We start from the raw sequence: 22780 nt of genomic DNA, 5'->3' as shown, positions 1-22780 counted from the left end.
TTGCTGATGGTTCTGGCGGTCCTCTTACAGCTACAGCCCTTCCTGTCCTCCCTCCTTGCTCGTCCGGCCCAGTCCGGCAGCCGAAGAGAGCTTCAGTTTCTGGGGGCACCGCGCGCACGTGCCGGACTTTCCCAGCTCGTGAAGAAGAAGACTGATAGGGAAGGAGAAGGACAGGAGGAAGGAGAGAAAGAGGGAGAGGGAGGGGGAGGGGGAGGAGGAGGAGGGTGGTACAACGCCCCCAACTGCTCGGTGCTGGACTTTCTGGGCAGGCCGGACCCCACGGTACAGGAGTCGTATGACCCCGCCCTGGTCTGTGGGCCCCCTGCACTCCGCAAGGACGTCATCTGTGCCACCTTCTTTTCGCAGGTGACACTTTTTTTTCGTTTCGTCTTTTTTTAAAGTTCTGTGTTTTCTGTAATTAAAAAAAAATTAAAATAATAATAAAAATGGGGGAGGGGGTGGGGATTGGGGGCATGGGGAGGGGGGCGGATGGGGGAAGGGGGGGGTGGAGGGGGCATGGTTCGTACTGAGCATTGCGTGAGAACACAAGCGTGCGTTTATATGTGTGTGTGTTGTGTGTGTGTGTGTGTGTGTGTGTGTGTGTGTGTGTGTGTGTTTCGTTTCCATGTATGTTAAAAATAATCATTATTTGTATTTGTATTTGTAATTGTTTTTATCACAACAGATTTCTCTGTGTGAAATTCGGGCTGCTCTCCCCAGGGAGAGCGCGTCGCTACACTACAGCGCCACCCATTTTTTTGTATTTTTTCCTGCGTGCAGTTTTATTTGTTTTTTCCTATCGAAGTGGATTTTTCTACAGAATTTTGCCAGGAACAACCCTTTTGTTGCCGTGGGTTCTTTTACGTGCGCTAAGTGCATGCTGCACACGGGACCTCGGTTTATCGTCTCATCCGAATGACTAGCGTCCAGACCACCACTCAAGGTCTAGTGGAGGGGGAGAAAATATCGGCGGCTGAGCCGTGATTCGAACCATCGCGCTCAGATTCTCTCGCTTCCTAGGCGGACGCGTTACCTCTAGGCCATCACTCTATATTTGTTTATAGATGTGTCTGTCAGTTTGATATCTTTTTTAGAATACATGTTTACGAATATGCTTTAACTAAATTTATCTGCTGGGAATTGTTAGTGGAACGTACATATTGTTCTTAAAGGTCATAGCTACGGATTTACTTTGTATTTCGAATTTAAGCTGTCTTTGGTACTGAGTCCAGTGGTTTAGGAAGAAGCTGAGAAGGGATAGACTAAACAGGATATAGAGGGTGAGGTTTCATATCAATTACTTACAATATTCCTGGAAAACATACAAACAAAAAACAACAACAACAACAACAACAACAAACAAGAGAGGCAAGGCCTTCAAGACTCACTTGTGATACACTTAAAAAAAAATCTAATCGTTAAAATGTGTTCTGTATTTGTTATTAGAAAGCTTCGGGTTAAAAGAAAAAGAAAAAAGAAAAAAAAAAAAAAATCCTAACGGCAGATTCGAACCCCGCGTGTTCGGATGAGAAGAAATTGTCTTATCCATTACACTATCGTTGCTCCTTAACAGACGTTCAAAAATATAATATTTAAACATGCTTTTTTTAAAGGGCGATAATTCGATTGCGGTATTCGCAGTGAGAACGCTGTTCAAATCATATTATTCTGGTGTATCTTGGGCATTATGTTCATTCTAGTTTTATAGTTTTAAAGTTGATATGAAAATTGAGTATTTTGTTAAACTAATAACATGTAGAGCCAAGTACAAGTGCTTCTAAACGTTGTATGAAGTGAAAAGGACTTTATTTTGAGAAAAGTCAAGACTGGAAATTTTTACGTTTCATCAGTTCAAGGGTATTAACTCTCATGGTTTATTATTTTTAACTGTGAATTCCGACTGATTCTATGGATATATTTATGGCAGTTTGGGGCATAATCCAGTAAGTGATGAGGCGTTCACAAATCTTTCTCTGAATAAATATTTAACGGTCTCCTTCTCCAACTTTCCATCACATGTTATCGTGTATTGTCGATTGAATATAGGATTGAACAGGCAGGCCAACAACTTGAAAGAAAATGGCGTCGTTCGCGTTCGCGAAGAATATGAGCACGTGCTTTGAATATGTATGAATATGTGTACGCAATTGATTTTTGCCCATGACCTTCAGGGCTCAGCCAATAGATCTATAAAGTCCACTCGTCGTATTGATTTTAGTATTTTACGTAAAAGACCACATGGGCGAATGAACATAGTGAAAGCCCTGTACACTGAGAGTAAAACACACAAGCTTTTTATGTATTGAGTATAATTTCAAAATGTAATGTTTAAGATGAGAAAGATCAGTTTAAAGCAAATGAAGTCCCCTAGTATTAATTACAGATTAATTTCCCTTTTTTACTATCTGCACCAAAACGTTGGCAAAATAAATATAACTTCCATGCTTAGCAAAAGAAGTTCCTGTTTGAACAATAAAATGACTGCTTTTGTTGTTGTGTCAGAATATCATATCAAAGTGCCAAGTTTAGAGAATAAAAAAATATAAATATAACAGTAAATGCAGTTTGCATATAATTTGGCTTCTTTTTATATTTTTGTGCCCATCCCAGAGGTGCAATATTGTTTTAAACAAGATGACTGGAAAGAACAGAATTTTTCCTATTTTTATGCCTAATTTGGTGTCAATTGACAAAGTATTTGCAGAGAAAATGGCAATGTTAAAGTTTACCACGGACACACACACACACACACACACACACACACACACACAACCGAACCCCGGGTTAAAACATAGACTCACTTTGTTTACACAAGTGAGTTAAAAAACCCAACCAATTTATCCCTGCCCTACCACACCACTTCCGAGTCCTAACCTCCCCCACACCCCCTCAGCCCCCCAAAAGAAGCGTTTCCAAGACATGTTTCAGGACAGCTTTTGTGGGATTGTCATTTTTCTTTCTTACTTAGTTCTCCTACTAGGGGGGAAGGTGGCAGAATGGTACAATGTCCGCGAGGGTCTGGGTTTGAATCCCGCTCTGGACCTTTCTTTCATGTTTGGAAAATCCAGCTGAGCGTCCAGTCATTCGGGTGAGAAGATGAACCGAGGTCCCGCGTGCAGCACGCGCTTGGCGCACTGAAAAAGAACCCATGGCAACAAAAGGGGTGACCTCTGGCAAAGTTCTGTAGAAAAAAATCCACTCTGATGGATACACAAATATTTTTGCATGCACCAGAGACCTGACTGGCGCTGGTTATGCTGCTGGTCAGGCATCTGGTTGTGAACAGATGTGGAAGTGTATGTGGATTTTTTTTTCGAACGCGGTGATGCCTTTTTGAAAAACAAAAAAACAATAAAACAATAACCTGAAACTCCTACTGGGTGCAACTCATATAAAAGATAACACCGCTGTTCAGCTGTGAACATCAGATAATGGTCCCAACTTCTTTCGTTGTGTAGACTGACAGTTACAACATCAATTGTGTGTGTGAAAAGGAAACATTCAATTCTGAACCCCCTCTGTGTGTATACGCACACAGAAGATCAAATAGGCCTACGCACGTTAAAGATCCTGTAATCCATGCCAGTTTTCGGTGGGTTATGGAAACAAGAACATACCCAGCAAGCACACCCACCCACCCCCGAAAACGAAGTATGGCTGCCTACATGGTGGGGTTAAATAAACAACAAAACGGTAATACACGTAAAATTTCTCATGTCTGTATGAGTATATCTGTGCATGACTGATACCTGACTGAACGAGAAAGGAAACGAATGATGAGCGCCCAAATGGCAGCCGTCAGTCGCCTTCTCCCGGGTAGGTAGCCTGTTGTGCAAATGACTCCGCAGTTTGTAAAGCGCATAGAGCTTGGTCTTCAACCGAGGATAGGCGCTAAATAAGTATCATCATGTCATATTGTCATGTCCAACAGATTGGCCTCAACGAAGGCTCGGACTGCATCAGGCAGTACGACGACACTAAGGTACCGCGCATAGTGTACTTTGTCATCTTTGGGGAATACAAGTTCCACTTCTGGCATTACGTCAGCATTATGGCGGCTAAACGTCACGTGACCCCTTCCGGTCTCTACGTCATCGGTGACGCACATCCGGTGGGCTACTGGTGGCAGCGCACGATGAAAGACTGCAAAGGAGTTCGCTTTGTTTACAGGTGTTTGGTTATTCATTTTTTAAATGTATTCTCTGGCATGATCAAGAGAAAAATACATCCCCAACTAATATCAGCCTTGAAATTACAACAAATTAGTGTTTCCACAGTTTAGAAAAAAAAACAACGTGTGATTCTGCTGTTTTGCCTGTATACACATAACAGATGAAGGGCGTATCAACGGACTGGGAATTTAAAAAAAAAAAATTTTTACGATGATGTTTCAGATAAGAAAGGGGAGGACAAGATAAGATCACACAAAATAAGGCAAGAAAGGGAAAGGAAAAAATTTTAAAAAAAAATAAAAGAAAAATATTATTGTGTCATAAAGAGAAATTACAATTTCTTGAATTTGTTTCTCTAACTTTTTTTTTTTTAAATCATAAAAAAACAACATTTTTTTCTGTTCACATGTGCGCTAACTGATAGGAAGTAGAATGGAGCACCGGCTCGAAGTTATGTCCCTTTAAGAAGCAAACACCAAGTTACTGTTCTTGTCTGACATCAGCTGCCAACCATTCCTGGCTTCATTCGGATTTGGTTGGAATAAATTCAGTTGTTTCTCAGTTCTTCTTCTGACAATCGTATTATTCGTGTTCCAGCTGTCAGAAAGTAATCCTTCTTTCAGCGTACTCTTTTCTTTCAAGGACCAACCCTCTGGAATAACCTTTTTTCATGTTACACACGACAGTCCTTTTCCACAGCCTCTTTTCAATGTTTTGTGGAAACCCATCTGTTTCATCAGTGCTCATCTCTTTCTTCCAGATTTCGAAACTGCTTTTAATTTTTCATCCATGTTGTGTGTGTGTGTGTGTGTGTGTGTGTGTGTGTGTGTGTGTGTGTATTTGTATGTGTGTATGTATGCGCTATGTGTGTGTGTGTGTGTGTGTGTGCGCGCGCGCGCACGTGTGTGTATGTGTATGTGTATGCGTGCACGTTATATGAGGACTTTTTATTATCATTCTTCTTCTTCTTCTTCTTATCATATGTTGGAGTATGTGTGTGTGTACGCGTTTGCGCGTGCGTGTGTGTGCTCGCGCGCACGTATGTACGTGTGTGTATATGTACGAACAGACCCCGACCCACCACCATCGGCAACCAGCGCGTGAAGTTCCGCCACCACTTGTCGGACCTGGTCCGCCTGCAGGCCCTGCTGCTGAACGGAGGCATCTACCTGGACGCCGACATGGTGATGGTCAGGGACCCTGGGCCTATCCTCCACCACGACATCACCATGGGGCTGATCGAGAACGGCACGGGCATGGGCAACGCCTTCATCGCCGCCAAGCGCAACTCGCCCTTCGTTAGGGAGTGGTACGGGCACTACAACGTGTACAGCAGCACCGAGTTCTACGCCAACTCCCTCCACGTGCCCAGGGACATGTGGCACAGGAACCCCGGCCGTCTGCACATGGAGAGCGATCGGCTGTACCGCCCCAACTGGTTCGAGGCCGACAAGCTGTTCAAGGGTTGGGACTACGACTGGAGGCAGAACTACGCGGTGCACGTGTGGACCAACGGGAACCCTGTGCCTCGCAGCGAGGAGGAGATTCGAACCGCCAACACCACCATAGCCCAGGTGTTCCGGAACGCGCTGTACGGAGACCCTGCCCCTAGAGTGCGGTAGTGTGACAGTGAAAGGACCTGGAACTTCTCTCTCTGTCTCTGTCTGTCTGACAGTCTGTCTCTCTCACTCTCTTTCTTTCTTTCTCTCTCCCTCTCACTCCCATTCTCTCTCTCCCCCCCCTCTTCTCTCTCCCTTTGTGTGAACAAGAAATTCTCCTTTTGACTTCGGCAGGGTCTTCTGAGCTGGCGTCATGGTTACCACATAATCATATGTCCAAACAGAACTCGGTTCAGTTTCGGCTGGATCTTCACGGTGTGTGCATCTTGTTGTTGTTCTTCTTGGTGTGAGAGTTGTATTATCAATGGTTTCTCCATTGGAATGAGACATCATTTACAACTTAGTCTTTTGTGAAGGACTATGACTCTTAAACTAGGAGGCGAAATTGCACTGGCTCTTAGTGCTGCAGCCTTGGGGGCTAGTTGGCCTTTGGGAACCATCCCAACGCCTACTGTCCTAAAACCCTCTTGGCCGAGAGAGTGGGTATGCAACTTGGGCAAGACACTCTTCACTGTAATCAAATTGTAGCCCAGATAGTTGGGACAGCAGTTACCTTCTCTGCTGTTCGGATGGTCATAGTCGAAAACAACTGACTATCATACAGAGTATCTTAAACAACGAATTCTGCACATGCCGAGTCTGATCCTTATTCGACATTTCACTGACACTTACATGAATAACGCAGAGAAAAAACAAAACAAAGGCAATGAAATAAGAAATTGAGGAAGTAAGAACAGAAATGAACAACACCAAATATATGTTTATTCATCTATTTAATTAGTTTTTTAATTGTTGATACTCTCTCAGTCTCTTCCACAACGAATTCTGCAAATGCCGTTTCGATCCTTGTCGTGGTCTTCGATATTTTCACTGGTTAAACTTCGCATTCGATCATCCAACATATCTCCAACACACCACAAAACATAACAGTGTCTGATAAATCATCACAGTCAAGCTGAAAAGCTGCTGGGATTACCATCATAGCCGCCAGTGTCTGTGAGTGACGCCGTATTTGCATATGACCTGAGAAAGCTTTGCTGTGTGTGCAAACTCTCTGTTGGCGATGTTTAAAATCATTGCTTCCGGTTAAGAACCTGCTCTCCCTCCCTCCCTCCCTCTCTCTCTCTGTGTGTGTGTGTGTGCTTGCGTGTGCATATGTGAGCATGTTGAATCCAGAAAGGTTCCGGAGGCAGTATGCGTTAACTCTGTTTGTCTCATTCTCGCGCTTGTGTGTTCAGTGCAGTGATGTGAGTCCACGTCTGTGAATACTGGCATGGGTTGGTTTTGTATATTGTATTTCTGGTTTTGTACAGATTGTTGCAATTAAAATTATTGAGGTGTGTGTGTGTGTGTGTGTGTGTGTGTGTGTGTGTGTGTGTGAGAGAGAGAGAGAGAGAGAGAGAGAGAGAGAGAGAGCTGATCCAAGATGGTGCTTTCAAAGGCCTGGCAGACGTTACAGTTTTTCCTTTGAAGGTCAGTATGGCGGTGAACGGCTCCGGTACGTGGTGACGAGAACCGATCTTTGTCACTGAGGCCTTGCGAACCTGTAGGCTGTCTGTGGCCACGATGACGTCACTTCCATTCTGCACGTTTGGCTGGACAAAGTCCCACAGCGAGTCTGCAACAACGACAACTGAATAAACTGAAATGGAACAGATATTTTCTTTTTCTTTCAGAAGATATGTATGCTGATATATCTATATTTATATCTATCTATCTACCTATCTCTCTCTCTCTCTCTCTCTCTCATATATATATGAGGCATGGACTCCTTAGTGCCAAGTGTAAGGCTGTTAAGCCTGTACTTAAAGACACATTGGACACTAAACAGAAAACGTTCCATTGTGTTGAACAACAAACTCTGAAGAAGTGGCGTGATGCTCTTGCATTGCGTTACTTCAACAATCCCGACAGAGACTCCAGCTTCAAAGTGGTATGGGAAGACAGGGATCATGGAGACAACATTTTACAGGTCCCACTCAACTGTGCTGAGCCTTCTCAGCATAATTTAGCGAAAACGTTTGTACAAGTATACAGAAACAATGACGAAAAATGCATTGCAATAACTTTGTACTTTCTTAAAAAGACAACACGGAAAAAGGGTGCTGGCTCATGTCTGATACAGGGCAACCAGTGTCAGGCATGGGCCACGTGTGAGTTTGAAGTGCTGTGTTCCATCCTCAACAAACTTCAGGACTCAACCATGATTGTTGACGATGGATCCAGCGCCGTCCCTCCGGCATTGCTGCCAATTGGAGACAGTGATTCTTCAGAGGACGATAATGATCAACGCTCACTGTCAGTTACTGACAGCACACCCACTAACCTCGGACCAGCTGTCAGTGACACCAACTCCACGACAGACAGCCCCATTTCTACATCTGGTGACGGCACTGACATCCTACCTGTTCCAGTGTGTGTCCGTGCTGTCACTTCATTGGACGACAGCCACCTGGACCCCCAGACCCCTGACTGTCCCCCCCACCCCCTGACTGACAGTGACCAGCATCAGGATGCAGACACTGGCACAACAACCCCCTGCGTGGACAGCCACCCCTCTGCCCCCACACAGGAGGACACTGCTGACCAGTCTCCAGACTGTCCCCCCCCACCCCCTGACTGACAGTGACCAGCATCAGGATGCTGAGGTGCAGCAGGCAGACTCTGGCACAACAACCCCCTGCGTGGACAGCCACCCCTCTGCCCCCACACAGGAGGACACTGCTGACCAGTCTCCAGACACACCCAGCACTGAATCTCCGTCAGTGTGTGTGTCACAGTCACCACTGTCATCGCCAGCGGAAGGTGGAATTGACACTGATCCAGAGGTCACCCCGACACTCCAAGGTGACAATAATACCCCCGATGTCAGTGATCCCATTGACACCAAAGTCTTAGTGAACACAGATGACAGTGTGTGTGTGCAGTGTCTGCAGTTTGTAAGTGAACCAATGTGCAGGTCATGCATCAAGGACCTAGATGCAGACATCAAATCCCACATTGACCACAAGCTGAAAATAATAACGCAGACAATGCAGCAAAAAATTGACAGTCTGCAAGAAGAATGTAATGTCTTGCGCGGTCTACTTAAAGACCAAACTAATTTGATTAATAGCATATCAGACCGCCAAAAACACATAGTTAAATCAAAGAGTGACTGCAGAGGAATGACAACTAAAAGTTCATCCAATGAAGAGCAATCTGATTGTACCCCGTCAAAGGCAATCAAGCCAAAAGTATGTGCTGATGTTTATATAGCTAACACAAGTGATGCAGATAATACAGACGATTGTCAGGTTGTTACTGTGTCTCCACCTGTCGCTGACACTGGTACCGTCACAACGGACAACACAGAAAGGTCTACATCAGACAATAAACTCAAAATCAACAACAAAAAAGTGACCCTCCCCCAAAGTACAAGCTACGCTTCCCCGCCCAAGGAAAACTTATCAACTTTCTTACTGGGGATTCGAACCTCCAGTCCATCGACAGACAGAGGCTGGACAGAACAGGGCGCACTCATGTCCGCACAATGCCGGAGGCTAAAGTGACTGATGTCACTGCTGCTCTCCAAGACAGCCCGGTGCGGGAGGACACAAAGCGGGTGGTATTGCAAGTGGGGGGTAATGACATACACAAACACTACACCGCTGACACACTGAAGCGTGACTTTAGTGACCTCCTGACTCAGTTCAAAAGGGTTTTTCCTGCAGCCAAAATAGCTGTCTCCGCGCTCCTTCCCAGAAAATCAGCTCCCTTGCGATTCATTAACCTACTAAATAATGAACTGCATGCGGTATGCGCAGACAAGGGAATCACTTTTCTGTTTGAAAACAAATTTGTTGACACAAATTCCCAAATGGTGAAACCTTATTTCACAACTGACGGCGCCCATCTGTCCGCAAGGGGTCTGTCGCTATGGCTACGTCAAGTCAGTCAGTTTCTCGCTCTCCGCACAAACCGTCCTTCACGGTTCAGTGACGGCAGAGCAGGCCCGGCACTTTGCGAGGGCCGCGTGGCTCAAGAGACAATGGCTGGTCACCGGGCCGACCGTCTACAACCTCCACCATCCAGAACACAAGACACTCAAGTGACGCAGTGCGGGCCAATCCAGTCTGCACCATCGGCGAGCTCTGAGCACGCTGAACAGGACAGTCAGATTGGTCAACAAAAAAACGAGCAAAAGTCGTTTGATCAGTCAAAAAATAGTGGTCAAATACCAGTCAGTCAAATAACGTGTGCCCCCAACTTTGCAATACCACCCATGCCGCATTATAACAAACCCAGCCAGCCAATGCCCATGTTTCCCCCCTTTTGGCCTTTCCCTCCCTTCCCCGCTATGCCCTTCAACCCCTGGCTTCATCACATGCAGCGCCTCTACCCTTCAGTCTCTCCTTAACTGTACTGAGGGACCCACTGTAGAAAATCCAACTTCGTTTTCCCATCTTCTTTTTTTCCTCTGGCTTACTGTGGATGACCATTGTGACATACTAGTGTCAACTTCTTCCCCGATTCAGTTTCGTGTCCCCCACCCTCCTGTTCTTGACTTGGATTGTTCTTGTTTTATTGGAGGTTTTTTGTTGTGTTTTCGTTTTTGCAATTTCGTGTGTTTATGTTTTTCATCCAGCGACTTTTTTTTTTTTTTTTTTACTTCTTCGTAAACATTTCGTGTGAACCTTGCGATTCATTTTTTTTCTTAGCACTTGCATATAAACAAATTGTGTGTGGGTGTGTGTGTGTGTATGTGTGTGTGTGTGCATTGATTTATTTTTTTATTCTGTGTTTGCTTTTCTTATTTTTCTTTTCATTAATTTTGCCCTGAATTGTTCTGAAGTGTTTTTGTGAAACTATTGTCTGCTTCACCTTTTTTAAGAAGTGTTAATTGAAGCGTAGACCTACATCATTCATGTCAAAAATACAAACTTATGATCTCACTGTGGGTCATTTGAATGTCTACCATCTTGAGAACAAAGCGACTGATGTGAACGTCTTCCTTGACCAGACTAGAATTTGTCACATTTTCGGAATAACAGAGTCTAGACTGTCCCCAGCTGTATACGATGATGTAATTGCGATTCCAAACTATTCATTGTTCAGAAGAGATGCCACTCATTCCGGACACACCGGAATAGCTGTGTATGTCCACGACACTGTGAAAGCTTTTACTAATAGACGATTTGATTTAGAGTCCGTAAATGTAGAAAGCATCTGGCTGGAGGTGAAAGTAGCAAAATGCCCAATTATACTAGGATTCATTTATAGAAATCCATCCAGCAATTTCGGGTGGTATGATGATTTTGTCATCATGATGGACAAAGTACAGGATTTTGCTCTTGGCAGGGACATTATCATTCTTGGTGACTTTAATATAGATTTTCAAAAACCTCATTCGACATGGGATTTTACCATATCTCTATTTAATTTGCACCAAGTAATACAGTCAGCAACGCGAGTTACGTCTTCCAGCTCAACTCTGATTGACCACATCTATGTTAATAATCCAGACAGAGTCGTAAGTGCTCAGGTACACCAGACCAGTATCAGTGACCACTTCACTATACAGTGTACAGGTGCCTGTAAGATACCAACAGCTAGAACTAGAACCCACTCCACCATCACGTATCGATCGTATAAGCACTTTAACGAAGTTGATTTTCTCCATGATCTTAGCGAATGCTCATTTAAGGAAATTTATGAATCTAACGATCCAGATGAAGCGGTCGCGGCATTTCATAGAATCTTTTCATCTGTTTATGACAAGCATGCCCCAGTTAGAAGAAAACGGGCAGGAAATTCATCAACACCTCCTTGGTTTACTGTCATCATATCAATAGCGATCAAAATTAGAGATAAACTTAAGAAAGACAAAAACTATTCCGCGTTTAAGCAACAAAGAAAACACGTGAAGTTCTTAGTCCGTCAGGCCAAAAAGACATATTTTAACAGGATAACGACGTCAGAATCAGACAATACTTCATCCATATGGAAAGCTCTCAATGCACTGACCAATAAGTCCTTTCCCGGAAAATCATTGAAATATGATTGTTTCACAGCAACAGACTTTAACAACCACTTCCTATCCATCGCGGAAAGTTTGACAAATCGTCTGAAACAAAACTCAGATCAGTATGAATGTCCAGTCAGTCTAAAATCATTTTGTTCAGACAGGCTCAGCCAACAAGATACATTTCACATTCCACAACTAACCGTTTATGAGGTCGGTAAGTACATATCCAGCCTTGGACAAAAAAATACACATGGCAATGACGGATTCAGCAATAAAATTCTGCTTCTATCACTGCCATATACAGTGCATCATCTGACATATATTTATAACCTCAGTATTTCAAAAAGTGTTTTTCCAACTATGTTCAAAACTGCCAAAATCATACCACTACCTAAAGTAAAAAATCCCTCTGACCTGAACGATTACCGACCAATATCAATACTATCATCGCTTTCTAAACCACTTGAAAAACACGCACACAAGCACCTTTTGCAATATCTTGACCGGCACAACTTGCTTCATCAAAATCAGTCAGGGTTTCGCCTAAAACACTCCTGTCAGACAGCCCTCACCAGTCTCTTAGATAAACTGCTCACTGCTATAAATGACAAAAAAAATCAACGGAATTGTATTTCTAGATTTGAAGAAAGCATTTGATCTCATTAACCATCGAATACTTCTTGAAAAGCTACGGGTTTATTAGCTTGATACAAATTCTGTTAATTTTTTCGAGTCGTACTTAAAAGAAAGAAAGCAGAGTGTATTAGTAAACGGGGCTTTTTCGAATGTGGGAATAACTAAAATGGGCATTCCCCAAGGCTCTGTGCTTGGCCCCTTATTGTTCAGCCTGTATATCAATGATCTTCCATTATGTATCTCCTCATCTGCAATATCATGCGACATGTTTGCAGATGACTCTTCTCTTCATACATATGGAGTAAATTTAGAGCACACAAATGATAGTTTACAAACCAGCCTAACCGAAGTATCCAACTGGTGTACAGAAAATAATATGCTCCTTTACCCAGAAAAAACAAAGAGTATGATTGTAGCCACTCGCCAAAAGCACCAGCGTGGCTTAAATCCGCTCACTTTGTCAATCGATGGCCAAGCTATTGAACAAGTTACAGAACATCGACACCTTGGTGTCGTTATTGACAACCAGCTAAAATGGGAGGCACATATCAGTTCTTTATCAAGGTCAGTTGCAAAAAATGTTTACCTATTATCCCGTTTAAAACATGTCGTCAGTCCAGAGGCTTCCTATTTCTTTTTCCATTCTCACATCATGTCTAGAATTAATTACGTTTCAAACGTTTGGGACAACTGCAGCGAAGTGCACATGAAAAAACTAGATTCTGTACACAGACGTGCTGTAAAACACCTCAATGGTGTTTTACGAAACACACGCAGTCATCAATATCAACTGCCAGCACCTCTTTCCTTGACAAAGCACCTAATATTGAATAAGTGCGTATTTATGCATAAAATTATATTCGGTAAATGCCCTACTTATCTACACCAAACCATTGTCTGCTATGAAACTCGCAACCCTAACTCCCGAAATGCGACTCTTACTCTACCCAAGCCAAGAATAGACCTTTACAAATCGAGTTTGGCATATTCCGGCACGCACTGCTGGAACAATCTCCCCAAACACCTCAAAGAACCCTTTTCCACCACAACATTCAAAGAGAAACTTGGACAGTACATGCGTGCCGAAAGCCAGACCGAAAATTGTCACTGACAATCCTTACAAACTATGTCGAAATGCGTCAATCAGTTGATAACGTATCACGCCATAGAATATTGTTTTCAGAGATTTTCTCTTTACACTGGACACAAACAAACGAAATCAAACTCTAGTCTGGTCACGTCTACGATTCTGTATACTTACATGTATTACAAATTGTGAACCACCCTCACCCAACTCTTTTTTTCTTCCCCAAACTGACATATCTTTACATCTCTGTCTGTCTGTCTGTCTGTCTCTGACTCTCTCTCCCCTCTAGAGGTCTCTCCCTCTCTCTGTCTTTCACATAATGTGTCTATCTGTCCATATCCCTATTACCCGTCGCCTTATTTGCTGTCTTTTATGTCTCTTACATCTGTGTTTAAAATTGTATCGTTACTTTTCTGTGTTAATTTCACTTGAATCATTCATGTGTAGCATTCATGCTAGGGTTTTGTTGTTGTTTTTCTCTTGGTGTGTGTGTGTGTGTGTGTGTGTGTGTGCGTGTGTGCGTGTGTGTGTTACTCACTTCCGTTCCGTACAGATGTGAGCGATGTTGTGTCTCTCATTTTGACGCTGTGTTATACTCGTACATTATACATGTATTAAGTATTCAGTATAACTACATTTATATGCGTACATGTTTGTGTGTCTCTTAGAACAACGGCAGATGTGTAAGTCGGCCAAAGTGCTAATATCTTCACCGTTGGAAAATAAAGATTCATTCATTCATTCTGTCTGTCTGTCTTTGTCTGTCTGTCTGTCTCTCTTTGTCTGTCTGTCTATCTGTCTCTCTTTGTCTGTCTGTCTTTCTTTGTCTGTCTGTCTGTCTCTGTTTCTCTGTCTGTGTGTCTCTCTTTGTCTGTCTGTCTCTGTATTTCTCCCTGTCTTTCACACACGCTCTCTCTCTCTCTCTCTCTCTCTCCCTCTCTCTCTCGTTCTCTCACTGCCCCCTCCCACCCCCCAAACCCCGACGAGGAAGGAGGTGGAGGGGTGTGATGTGACTCTGCTATGAAAGCTGTTCGTGAAATATTTATTATGTATGTACTGTTGTGCTTGTGTTTTCCCCTTGTTGTTCTGCACCTCAACGTTTCAGTATCCTGTTATTGTGTTTTTAAACTTTGGCAAAAAGAAAGAACAAAACCATCTCCGGACAAAGATATTGAAACAAAAATGAAAGAAAAAACTAAACAGTTTGAAGTCATTGCTCAAGAGGCCAAAAATGACAAGTGGAAACAGTTTTGCGAGGCACTCAGTTATGACACAACATTGACAGAGTTCTGGCAATTTTATCGTCGCATGGAAGGGAAAACGTGCACAACAACAACCCCAGACATGTTAGACACTGACGGAACCAAGCTTAAGACAAATGAAGAAAAAGGATCTGCCTTGCTCAAACGTTTCATACAACAGAGTGATCAAAGAAACTTAGATGAGAAAAAGAAATATGTTGAGGAGTTAAACCAAACCCTTATGCAGACTGGACCTGATGATGACTTGACAATGGATGATCTAAACGAGGCAATAGCTAAATGCAAGAAAGAATCGGCTCCTGGCCCAGACAAAGTTCGTTACTCAGACATCAAGGAGCTATCGGAAGAAGACAGAAGCAAACTTTTCAATCTATATCAAAACAGTTTCCACAATGGACAGGTGCCGGAGGACTGGACACACAGCTTCTTAAAACCCATACCAAAACCAGGAAAGGACCATCGTCAGGTAAGCGGCTACCGGATCCTAACCATGCAAAACATTGTTGGAAAGCTCATGGAACGCATGATAGCCAGGAAACTTGCAAGGGATCTTGAACACAGGCACATTCTCCCTTCAAATCAAGGTGGTTACAGAACAGGCAAGTCCACATGGGAAAATGCAGCTGCTTTTGCATATGAGGTGTATGAAGGATTTCAAAGAAAAGAAGAAACACTAGCAGTAGCAATTGACCTTGAAGATGCCTACAATAAAGTCCAGTTTGCGCACCTCATGGAGCTGCTACTAAGGTATGGAGTAAGTTTGACACTGACAAGATGGATAGCAGCAGCGCTTCAGGAAAGAACCGTCGTCCTACGCCTCGGAGATTGGATGTCTGCACCTTCTAAACTATCCATGGGACTGCCACAAGGGTCTCCACTCTCTCCTGTCCTCTACAATGTCTACACGAAGGGCCTTGCAGACTTAAACAACAATGGAATTGCTCGGGTGCTTACCCTTGCGGATGACGGCCTGGTCTTCAAAACTTCGAAAAATGCTCAGGAAAGAACTGAAGCCGTCCAGAAACAACTAAACAATATTGCTCAATGGTGCAAAGACACAGGATCTTCCATCAATCCAGCGAAAGCCCAAACGTTGCTGTGCACCCTCAACAACAAAACCGCGAGCAAATCACCACCTTCTGTGTCATTCGATGGGATTCAAATTGAGAAAACTGAATGCCTACGCTACCTAGGAATACACTTCGACAGGATGCTGACCTTCAGAAAACATACGGAAAACACTGTTCTCAAATGCAAAAAGGGCCTTTCAGTCTTAAAAGCAATGGCAACCAAAGGAATTGAACAACGCCACCTCTTCCTGCTATACCAATCACTCGTCCTCAGTGTGATCGACTACGGACTTGGGCTAACAACACCGTCTCAAAGCAACCTCCTAAAATTAGAAAGAGTCCAAAATGAAGCTATGAGGCTGATCCTTGGAACAACAAAAGACACGCCCACAGAAACCATGCGATACCTGCTTGACCTTCCTTCAGTGCAGGCCAGAAACAAGTTAGAACAGGTCAAGACCTACTTCAAAGCATCAGAAAACCCTCAAAACCCACTGCATGACGCAGTCAAAGAACCAAAAGGCAGCCGTCTAGGACGAGGAAGATCATGGATGGGGCAAGCAGAAGACACAATCCAGCTAGTATGCCGACTTCAAGACCTGAAAGAAACAAAAGAATGGGAGAAAAACCCCGAAAACCTCAACCATCTATTCAACACAGTCATTTCACCCACTCTAGGAAGACATTGTCGGGAATGGCCAGAGGGCAAAACTGATGCGGAAGTGAAGCTGCTTATAGAAGAAAACAGTAAAGAAGAGGACATCATCATATACACAGATGGCTCAGTCACCAAAGACCAGTCTGGCTGGGGATTCACTGCGAAACAAAATGGAAAAACAATTTGGGAAGAGAATGCTGCCTACAAAGTCACAACCTCCAGCCTAACGATGGAAGTTGAAGCTGTGACACATGCCCTCCAGTGGCTATCGTCCTTCCATACGCCCGGAAACCAACATGCCATGATTCTAACCGACTCAATGAACCTCATACAGAAAATTGAAAACGGAATGGGAAGCCCAGAGTGGCATAACGCTATGCGCAACTTTCAGATTAAAAAACTCACATGGTCATACTGCCCGGGACATGCAGGTGTTAAGGGAAATGAGCGAGCTGACAGACTTGCTGGTAACGCAACACCAACGAGCGGCCTACATCTAGGAAAATCGGAAATCCTCAGAAAAGTCAAAGAATACCAAAAAGAACAGGTACAAGGCCATCACACCATCGATCGCCTCAAAGAAATAGAAACAGAGAGAGGGAGCGGCCGCAAATCTAACATGAAAGGTAGAGCACGATGCTTTGCAAATCAAACAAATATCGGCATCATTTCCAAACCAACATTGCGCAAATTTCTTCAAAACGGAACAGAGTCTCTGTGGGCCTTTCCAAATACAATAGACCGAGCAACACACTAGACGCCACGTTCTTGGCATCAGAGATCTTTTCCCATCCCTCTTGCGGCCAGTCAGTGGCGGCTGTGTGTGTTTGTGTGTATGTGTGGGTCTGTGCTTTTGAGTGCGTTTGTGAATGCGCGAGAGTGAAATTGTACACAAGTGTCAGGAGAGATATGTGTACGCGTGTGTGTGTGTGTGTGTGTGTGTGTGTGTGTGTGTGTGAGGGGAGGTGGGAGTGCGGGGGGAGGTGGGGTAGAGGATGAGGTATGTGAGTGCATGCATGCCTACACTGTGGGAGCAACAGGATATTGGAACGTGTATATATATATATATATATATCTATCTTTGTATGTACGTGTTCGTTCGTTCGTTCTTTAATTTAGCGTCTTTTCACTATCAGTGATATTAGACGATACGTAGTCTAGAAATGAGTGTGTGGAGGAGGGGGTAGAGGATGTGCAAGGTAATGTGTGTGTGTGTGTGTGTGTGTGTGTGTGTTGGAGCTCATGTACGTTTATATGTATTTGACTGTGCTTTCATATGTGCTTGTACAAGTACGTGTGTGGGGTTGGGGGTGGGAGATATGGGCGTATGTGTGTGTGCTTGTACAAGTAAGTGTTCATCTCTGTGAGTGTGTGTTTGTGTGTGTGTGTGTGTGCGCCGTGGAAGCTGCGATACGTAGTCTAGAAATGAGTGTGTGGAGGAGGGGGTAGAGGATGTGCAAGGTAATGTGTGTGTGTGTGTGTGTGTGTGTGTGTGTGTGTTGGAGCTCATGTACGTTTATATGTATTTGACTGTGCTTTCATATGTGCTTGTACAAGTAAGTGTTCATCTCTGTGAGTGTGTGTTTGTGTGTGTGTGTGTGTGTGTGTGCCGTGGAAGCTGCGATACTTAGACTAGAAATGAGTGTGTGGAGGAGGGGGGTAGAGGAGGTGCACGGTAATGCGTGTGTGTGTGTGTGTGTGTGTGTGTGTGTGTGTGTTGGAGCTCATGTACGTTTATATGTATTTGACTGTGCTTTCATATATGTGAAACTGCATGTCTGGTGCATTTCTGTTATGCATGTGTGGGTGTATGTGTGAATGTGTGTCTTCATATTTTACATTTATTTGCTTATTTATCACCATTGTTGTCTTATTTATTTATTTATTTATGTTTTATTATTATCATTTTATTAGTATTACTAATATTATTACTACTACCTTTTTCTATATTATAATTATTATTTATTTATTTATTTATGCAAGCTTATCTATTATTTATTCCCCCGTTTTTTTTGGTTTTTTTGTTGTTTTGTTTTTTTGTTTTTTTTTCCAAGGCCTGACTAAGCGCGTTGGGTTACGCTGCTGGTCAGGCATCTGCTTGGCAGATGTGGTGTAGCGTATATGGTTTTGTCCGAACGCAGTGACGCCTCCTTGAGCTACTGAAACTGAAACTGAAACTGTGTTTTTACACATGATTCTTCAGTGCAGAGACTTCGCTCTTTTTTATTTTTTTAGTACGATGTTTTACTACGCGGTTCTGACACCAATAAATAGATAGAACAGATATTTCTTGTGATGACTGTAACCATGATACAAATTAAAACAACAACAGCAGCAGTAACTGTAATTACTACTGCTGCTGCTGCTGCTAGTAGTAATAGTACTACTACAACGACTACTACTAGTAATACTGCTGTTGATGATGATGATGATTATCATGTCCATAACAGTGTTATGACATCTTCATTTTTACCATTGTAAATAACAATTCTGAACGTAACGTTCAAACATGTTGATGACTACCTCTACCGAAGCCACAACCACCACCACCACCACTACTACTACTACTACTACTACCATCACCAGTACTACCACACAACAACTACTACTACTACCACCACCACCTCTCCACCACCACCACCACTACTACTACTGCTACTGCTACCACCACCACCTCTCCACCACCACCACCACTACTACTACTACTGCTACTGCTACCACCACCACTACTACTGCTACTACTACTGCTACTGCTACCACCACCACTACTACTACTACTGCTACCACCACCACCACTCCACCACCACTACTACTACTACTGCTACTGCTACCACCACCACTACTACTGCTACTACTACTGCTACCACCACGACTACTACTACTACTACCACCACCACCACTACTACTACTACCACCACCACCACCACTACTACTGCTACTGCTACCACCACCACTACTACTGCTACCACCACCACCACTACTACTACTGCTACCACCACCACCTCTCCACCACCACCACCACTACTACTACTACTGCTACTGCTACCACCACCACTACTACTGCTACTACTACTGCTACCACCACCACTACTACTACTACTGCTACCACCACCACCACTACTGCTACCACCACCACCACTACTACTACTACTAACACCACCACCACCACTACTACTACTACTACTGCTACCACCACGACTACTACTACTACTACTGCTACCACCACCACCACTACTACTACTACTACTGCTACTGCTACCACCACCACTACTACTACTACTACTGCTACCACCACCACCACCACTACTACTACTGCTACCACCACGACTACTACTACTACTACTGCTACCACCACCACCACCACTACTACTACTGCTACCACCACGACTACTACTACTACTACTACTACCACCACCACCACCACTACTACTACTACTACTGCTACCACCACCACCACCACTACCACTACTACTACTACTACCGCACAACAACTACTGCTGCCACCACCAACACCACCACCTCCATCAATACTACCACACAACAACTACTACCACCACCACCTCCACCACCACCACTACTACTACTTCTGCTACTGCTACCACCACCACTACTACTACCATTGCTACTACCACACAACCACCACCACCACCATCACCACCACCACCTGTACTATCACACAACAACAACTACTGCCACCACCACCACCACCACTACCACATAACTACTACAACTACTACTGCTGCTGCTGCTGCTGCTACACAACTACTACGACCGTTGCTGCTGCTGCTGTTGCTATAACTTCTGCTAGTATTGTGGTCAGCCGCAGCAGCCGAGGAGCCAGTGGCAGCAGTGTCAGTGGCGGTGACAGTGATGAATCCAACGGGGGACGGTCCAGTTAGGGGGCGACAAATGTGCCTGGGTGATGGCTTGCCTTGCACAGCTGGGGACTGATTCGGATTATCAACTTTCCTTTCCTCCATCTCCCTCCCTCTCTCTCTCTCGCTTCCCTCCCCCTCTCTCCCTCCCTCCCCCCTCGCTCCCCCCGTCTCTCTCTATCTCCCTCCCTCCCCCTCCCCCCACTCTCTCACTCTCTCTCCCTCCCTCTCTCTTTTTTTTGTTTTGTTTTGCTTCTTTGTTTGTTTGCTAGTTGATTTTCTTTGCCCTGAGGGCTGGATGAAAAAAAGCATATCCTTGCTTATTCCATTTCCCTCATTAAAGAAAGAAAATTCATTCTCTCTCTCTCTCTCTCTCGCTACCCCCCCCCCCCCCCCCCCTCTATCTCTCTCTGTGCCCTCGCCTCTGTCTGTCTGTCTGTCTCCCAATCTGTCTCCTGCACACAGACACACACACACTCTCTTTCTCCCTCCCTCTCTCTCTCTCTGTGCCCTCGCCTCTGTCTGTCTGTCTGTCTCCCGCATCTGTCTTCCGCACACAGACACAGACTCACACACACACACACACACTCTCTCTCTCTCTCTATGCACTCGCCTCTGTCTCTCTGTCTGCCTGTCTTTTTCCAGTCTCTATCTCACGCACACAGACACAGATTGACAGACAGACGAACACACACACACACACACTCACTCTCTCTCTCTCTCTTTCTCTGTCTTTCACAGGCACACAGACAGGTGCTCATGTAGCTATCGCCTTTCTCATACAAGGGCCTCTTATTGTGTGTGTTTGCGTCTGTGTGCTTGGGTGTATATATGTGCATATGAGCGTGTGTTTGCGAAGAGCTCATGCATGTGTAAGTGCGTGTGTGTGTGTGTGTGTGTGTGTGTGTGTGTGTGTGTGTGTGTTTGAGTGTGTGTATATGTGTGCATATTAGCGTGTATTTGTGAAGCGCTCTGACGTGCATGTGTGTGTGCGTGCATGTGTGTGTGTGTGCGCGTGCGCGTGTGCGTGTATGTTACAATACAATACAGTAAATGCATCTTTATTCATCCATTTAGAAATTAAATTGTGCATCCACTGGCTCGTCACTCACCCTTCCCAACATCTCAGCCAACAGCCAAGCCCAACACACTCGCAACATGACAAATGTTGGACAAAAGATAAAAAAAAATCAATGCTTACAAGCAAGTAACACAACACAGCGGGTACATTTCACCCCCACACCCCCAATCCCCTTACCCTCCACACACACACACACACACACACACACACACACACACACACTTTGTAAAATAACATGGATGTATTTATGTGCGCACGTGTGTGTGTGTGTGTGTGTGTGTGTGTGTGTGTGTGTGTGTGTGTATGTGTGTAAGGGAATCATGCAGCTTCTTTCCCTGGCTGCCCCGAGTATAAAATCAGAGTACTTGCCGGTAAAATAAAATCATCCAGTCATATGCCATATGTTGAAGCCATCGCTCTAGCCCGGGCACAGTCAGTGAACCAAGACGTAGACAGCCGGTCTCTAGCGGGCGAGGAAACAATTAAACCTACCACTAATAATCCAAAGTCATATGCATTAGCACTAAGAAATGGCATCACTAAATCTCCAGTCAGGGATATCCCGCCAACTGTAACTGCCAAGAACGTGCATGGAAAATTACTACATGGGTCCAAACACCCGTTGGAGACAGACAAGACAGACAAGGACAGGTTTACATTGGAAGATAGAACTGACAACACACAAGAAAATAACAAATCTGGCAAATCATCTAGCTGTTCAGAACAGTCAACACCATTACGGAAACATATCAGCTCACAGCAGTCTGCATCTGATCAAACATGATCTGTTCAGAACAATCAACACCATCCTGCAAAACCCCTGTCAATACACGTCAACCAACATTTGTGAAGACCAACCCCAATCAGAGAAAAGAATCAATCTCACCAGTGTCTGCAATTTCCGATCCTTCTGATTTTGTACTTGGAAGTATAATCACGTTTTTGGAAAACCTTTCTTATCAGTTTGTCAGCATCATGAAAAACATAACGGGCGTCATGACGTCCTCAATCTCTGAACTGAAATCAATATTGTCAAATTGCCGTGTGAATTCCAAATGAATGTATGTAAGGTAAATGTGTCTTTATTTTTTCTTTTCCTGAAGTACATTAGACAGATACTCTTTATTCTATGTATCTATTCACTTATGCAGACAGCAGGATGTAATGATGATGGGTGTGGCGCAGGCCTATTTCGCTTTTTGCAATGGAACTGTAGAAGTAAATGTAATTTTGACTATCTGATCCATTTTCTGCAAGATCACAACTTTCATATAATTGCCCTCCAGTCCCTCAATTGTTATAAAAGCAATCTC

The 22780-nt window shown here is 44.1% G+C and overlaps 1 protein-coding gene across 1 annotated transcript in view; it reads left to right on the top strand.

Annotated features, from left to right (window-relative positions):
- Positions 1–8414, top strand: part of LOC143285648 (uncharacterized) — an 8477-nt gene extending 63 nt beyond the window's left edge. Inside the window, exons 1-5 of the mRNA XM_076593043.1 lie at positions 1–71; positions 270–366; positions 3932–4170; positions 5242–5785; positions 7917–8414. The exon at positions 1–71 is cut by the window's left edge and continues 63 nt beyond it. Coding sequence (XP_076449158.1) covers positions 1–71; positions 270–366; positions 3932–4170; positions 5242–5785; positions 7917–8414 — 1449 coding nt within the window. The remainder of the gene's footprint in view (positions 72–269; positions 367–3931; positions 4171–5241; positions 5786–7916) is intronic.
- The last annotated feature ends 14366 nt before the right edge of the window (positions 8415–22780 follow it).

Source organism: Babylonia areolata, chromosome 9 (genome assembly GCF_041734735.1).
Source record: "Babylonia areolata isolate BAREFJ2019XMU chromosome 9, ASM4173473v1, whole genome shotgun sequence".
NCBI classification, from domain to species: Eukaryota; Metazoa; Mollusca; class Gastropoda; order Neogastropoda; family Buccinidae; genus Babylonia; species Babylonia areolata.
The sequence above is the reverse complement of the archived record's forward strand: the minus strand, read 5'-3'. Positions and strand labels throughout refer to the sequence as shown.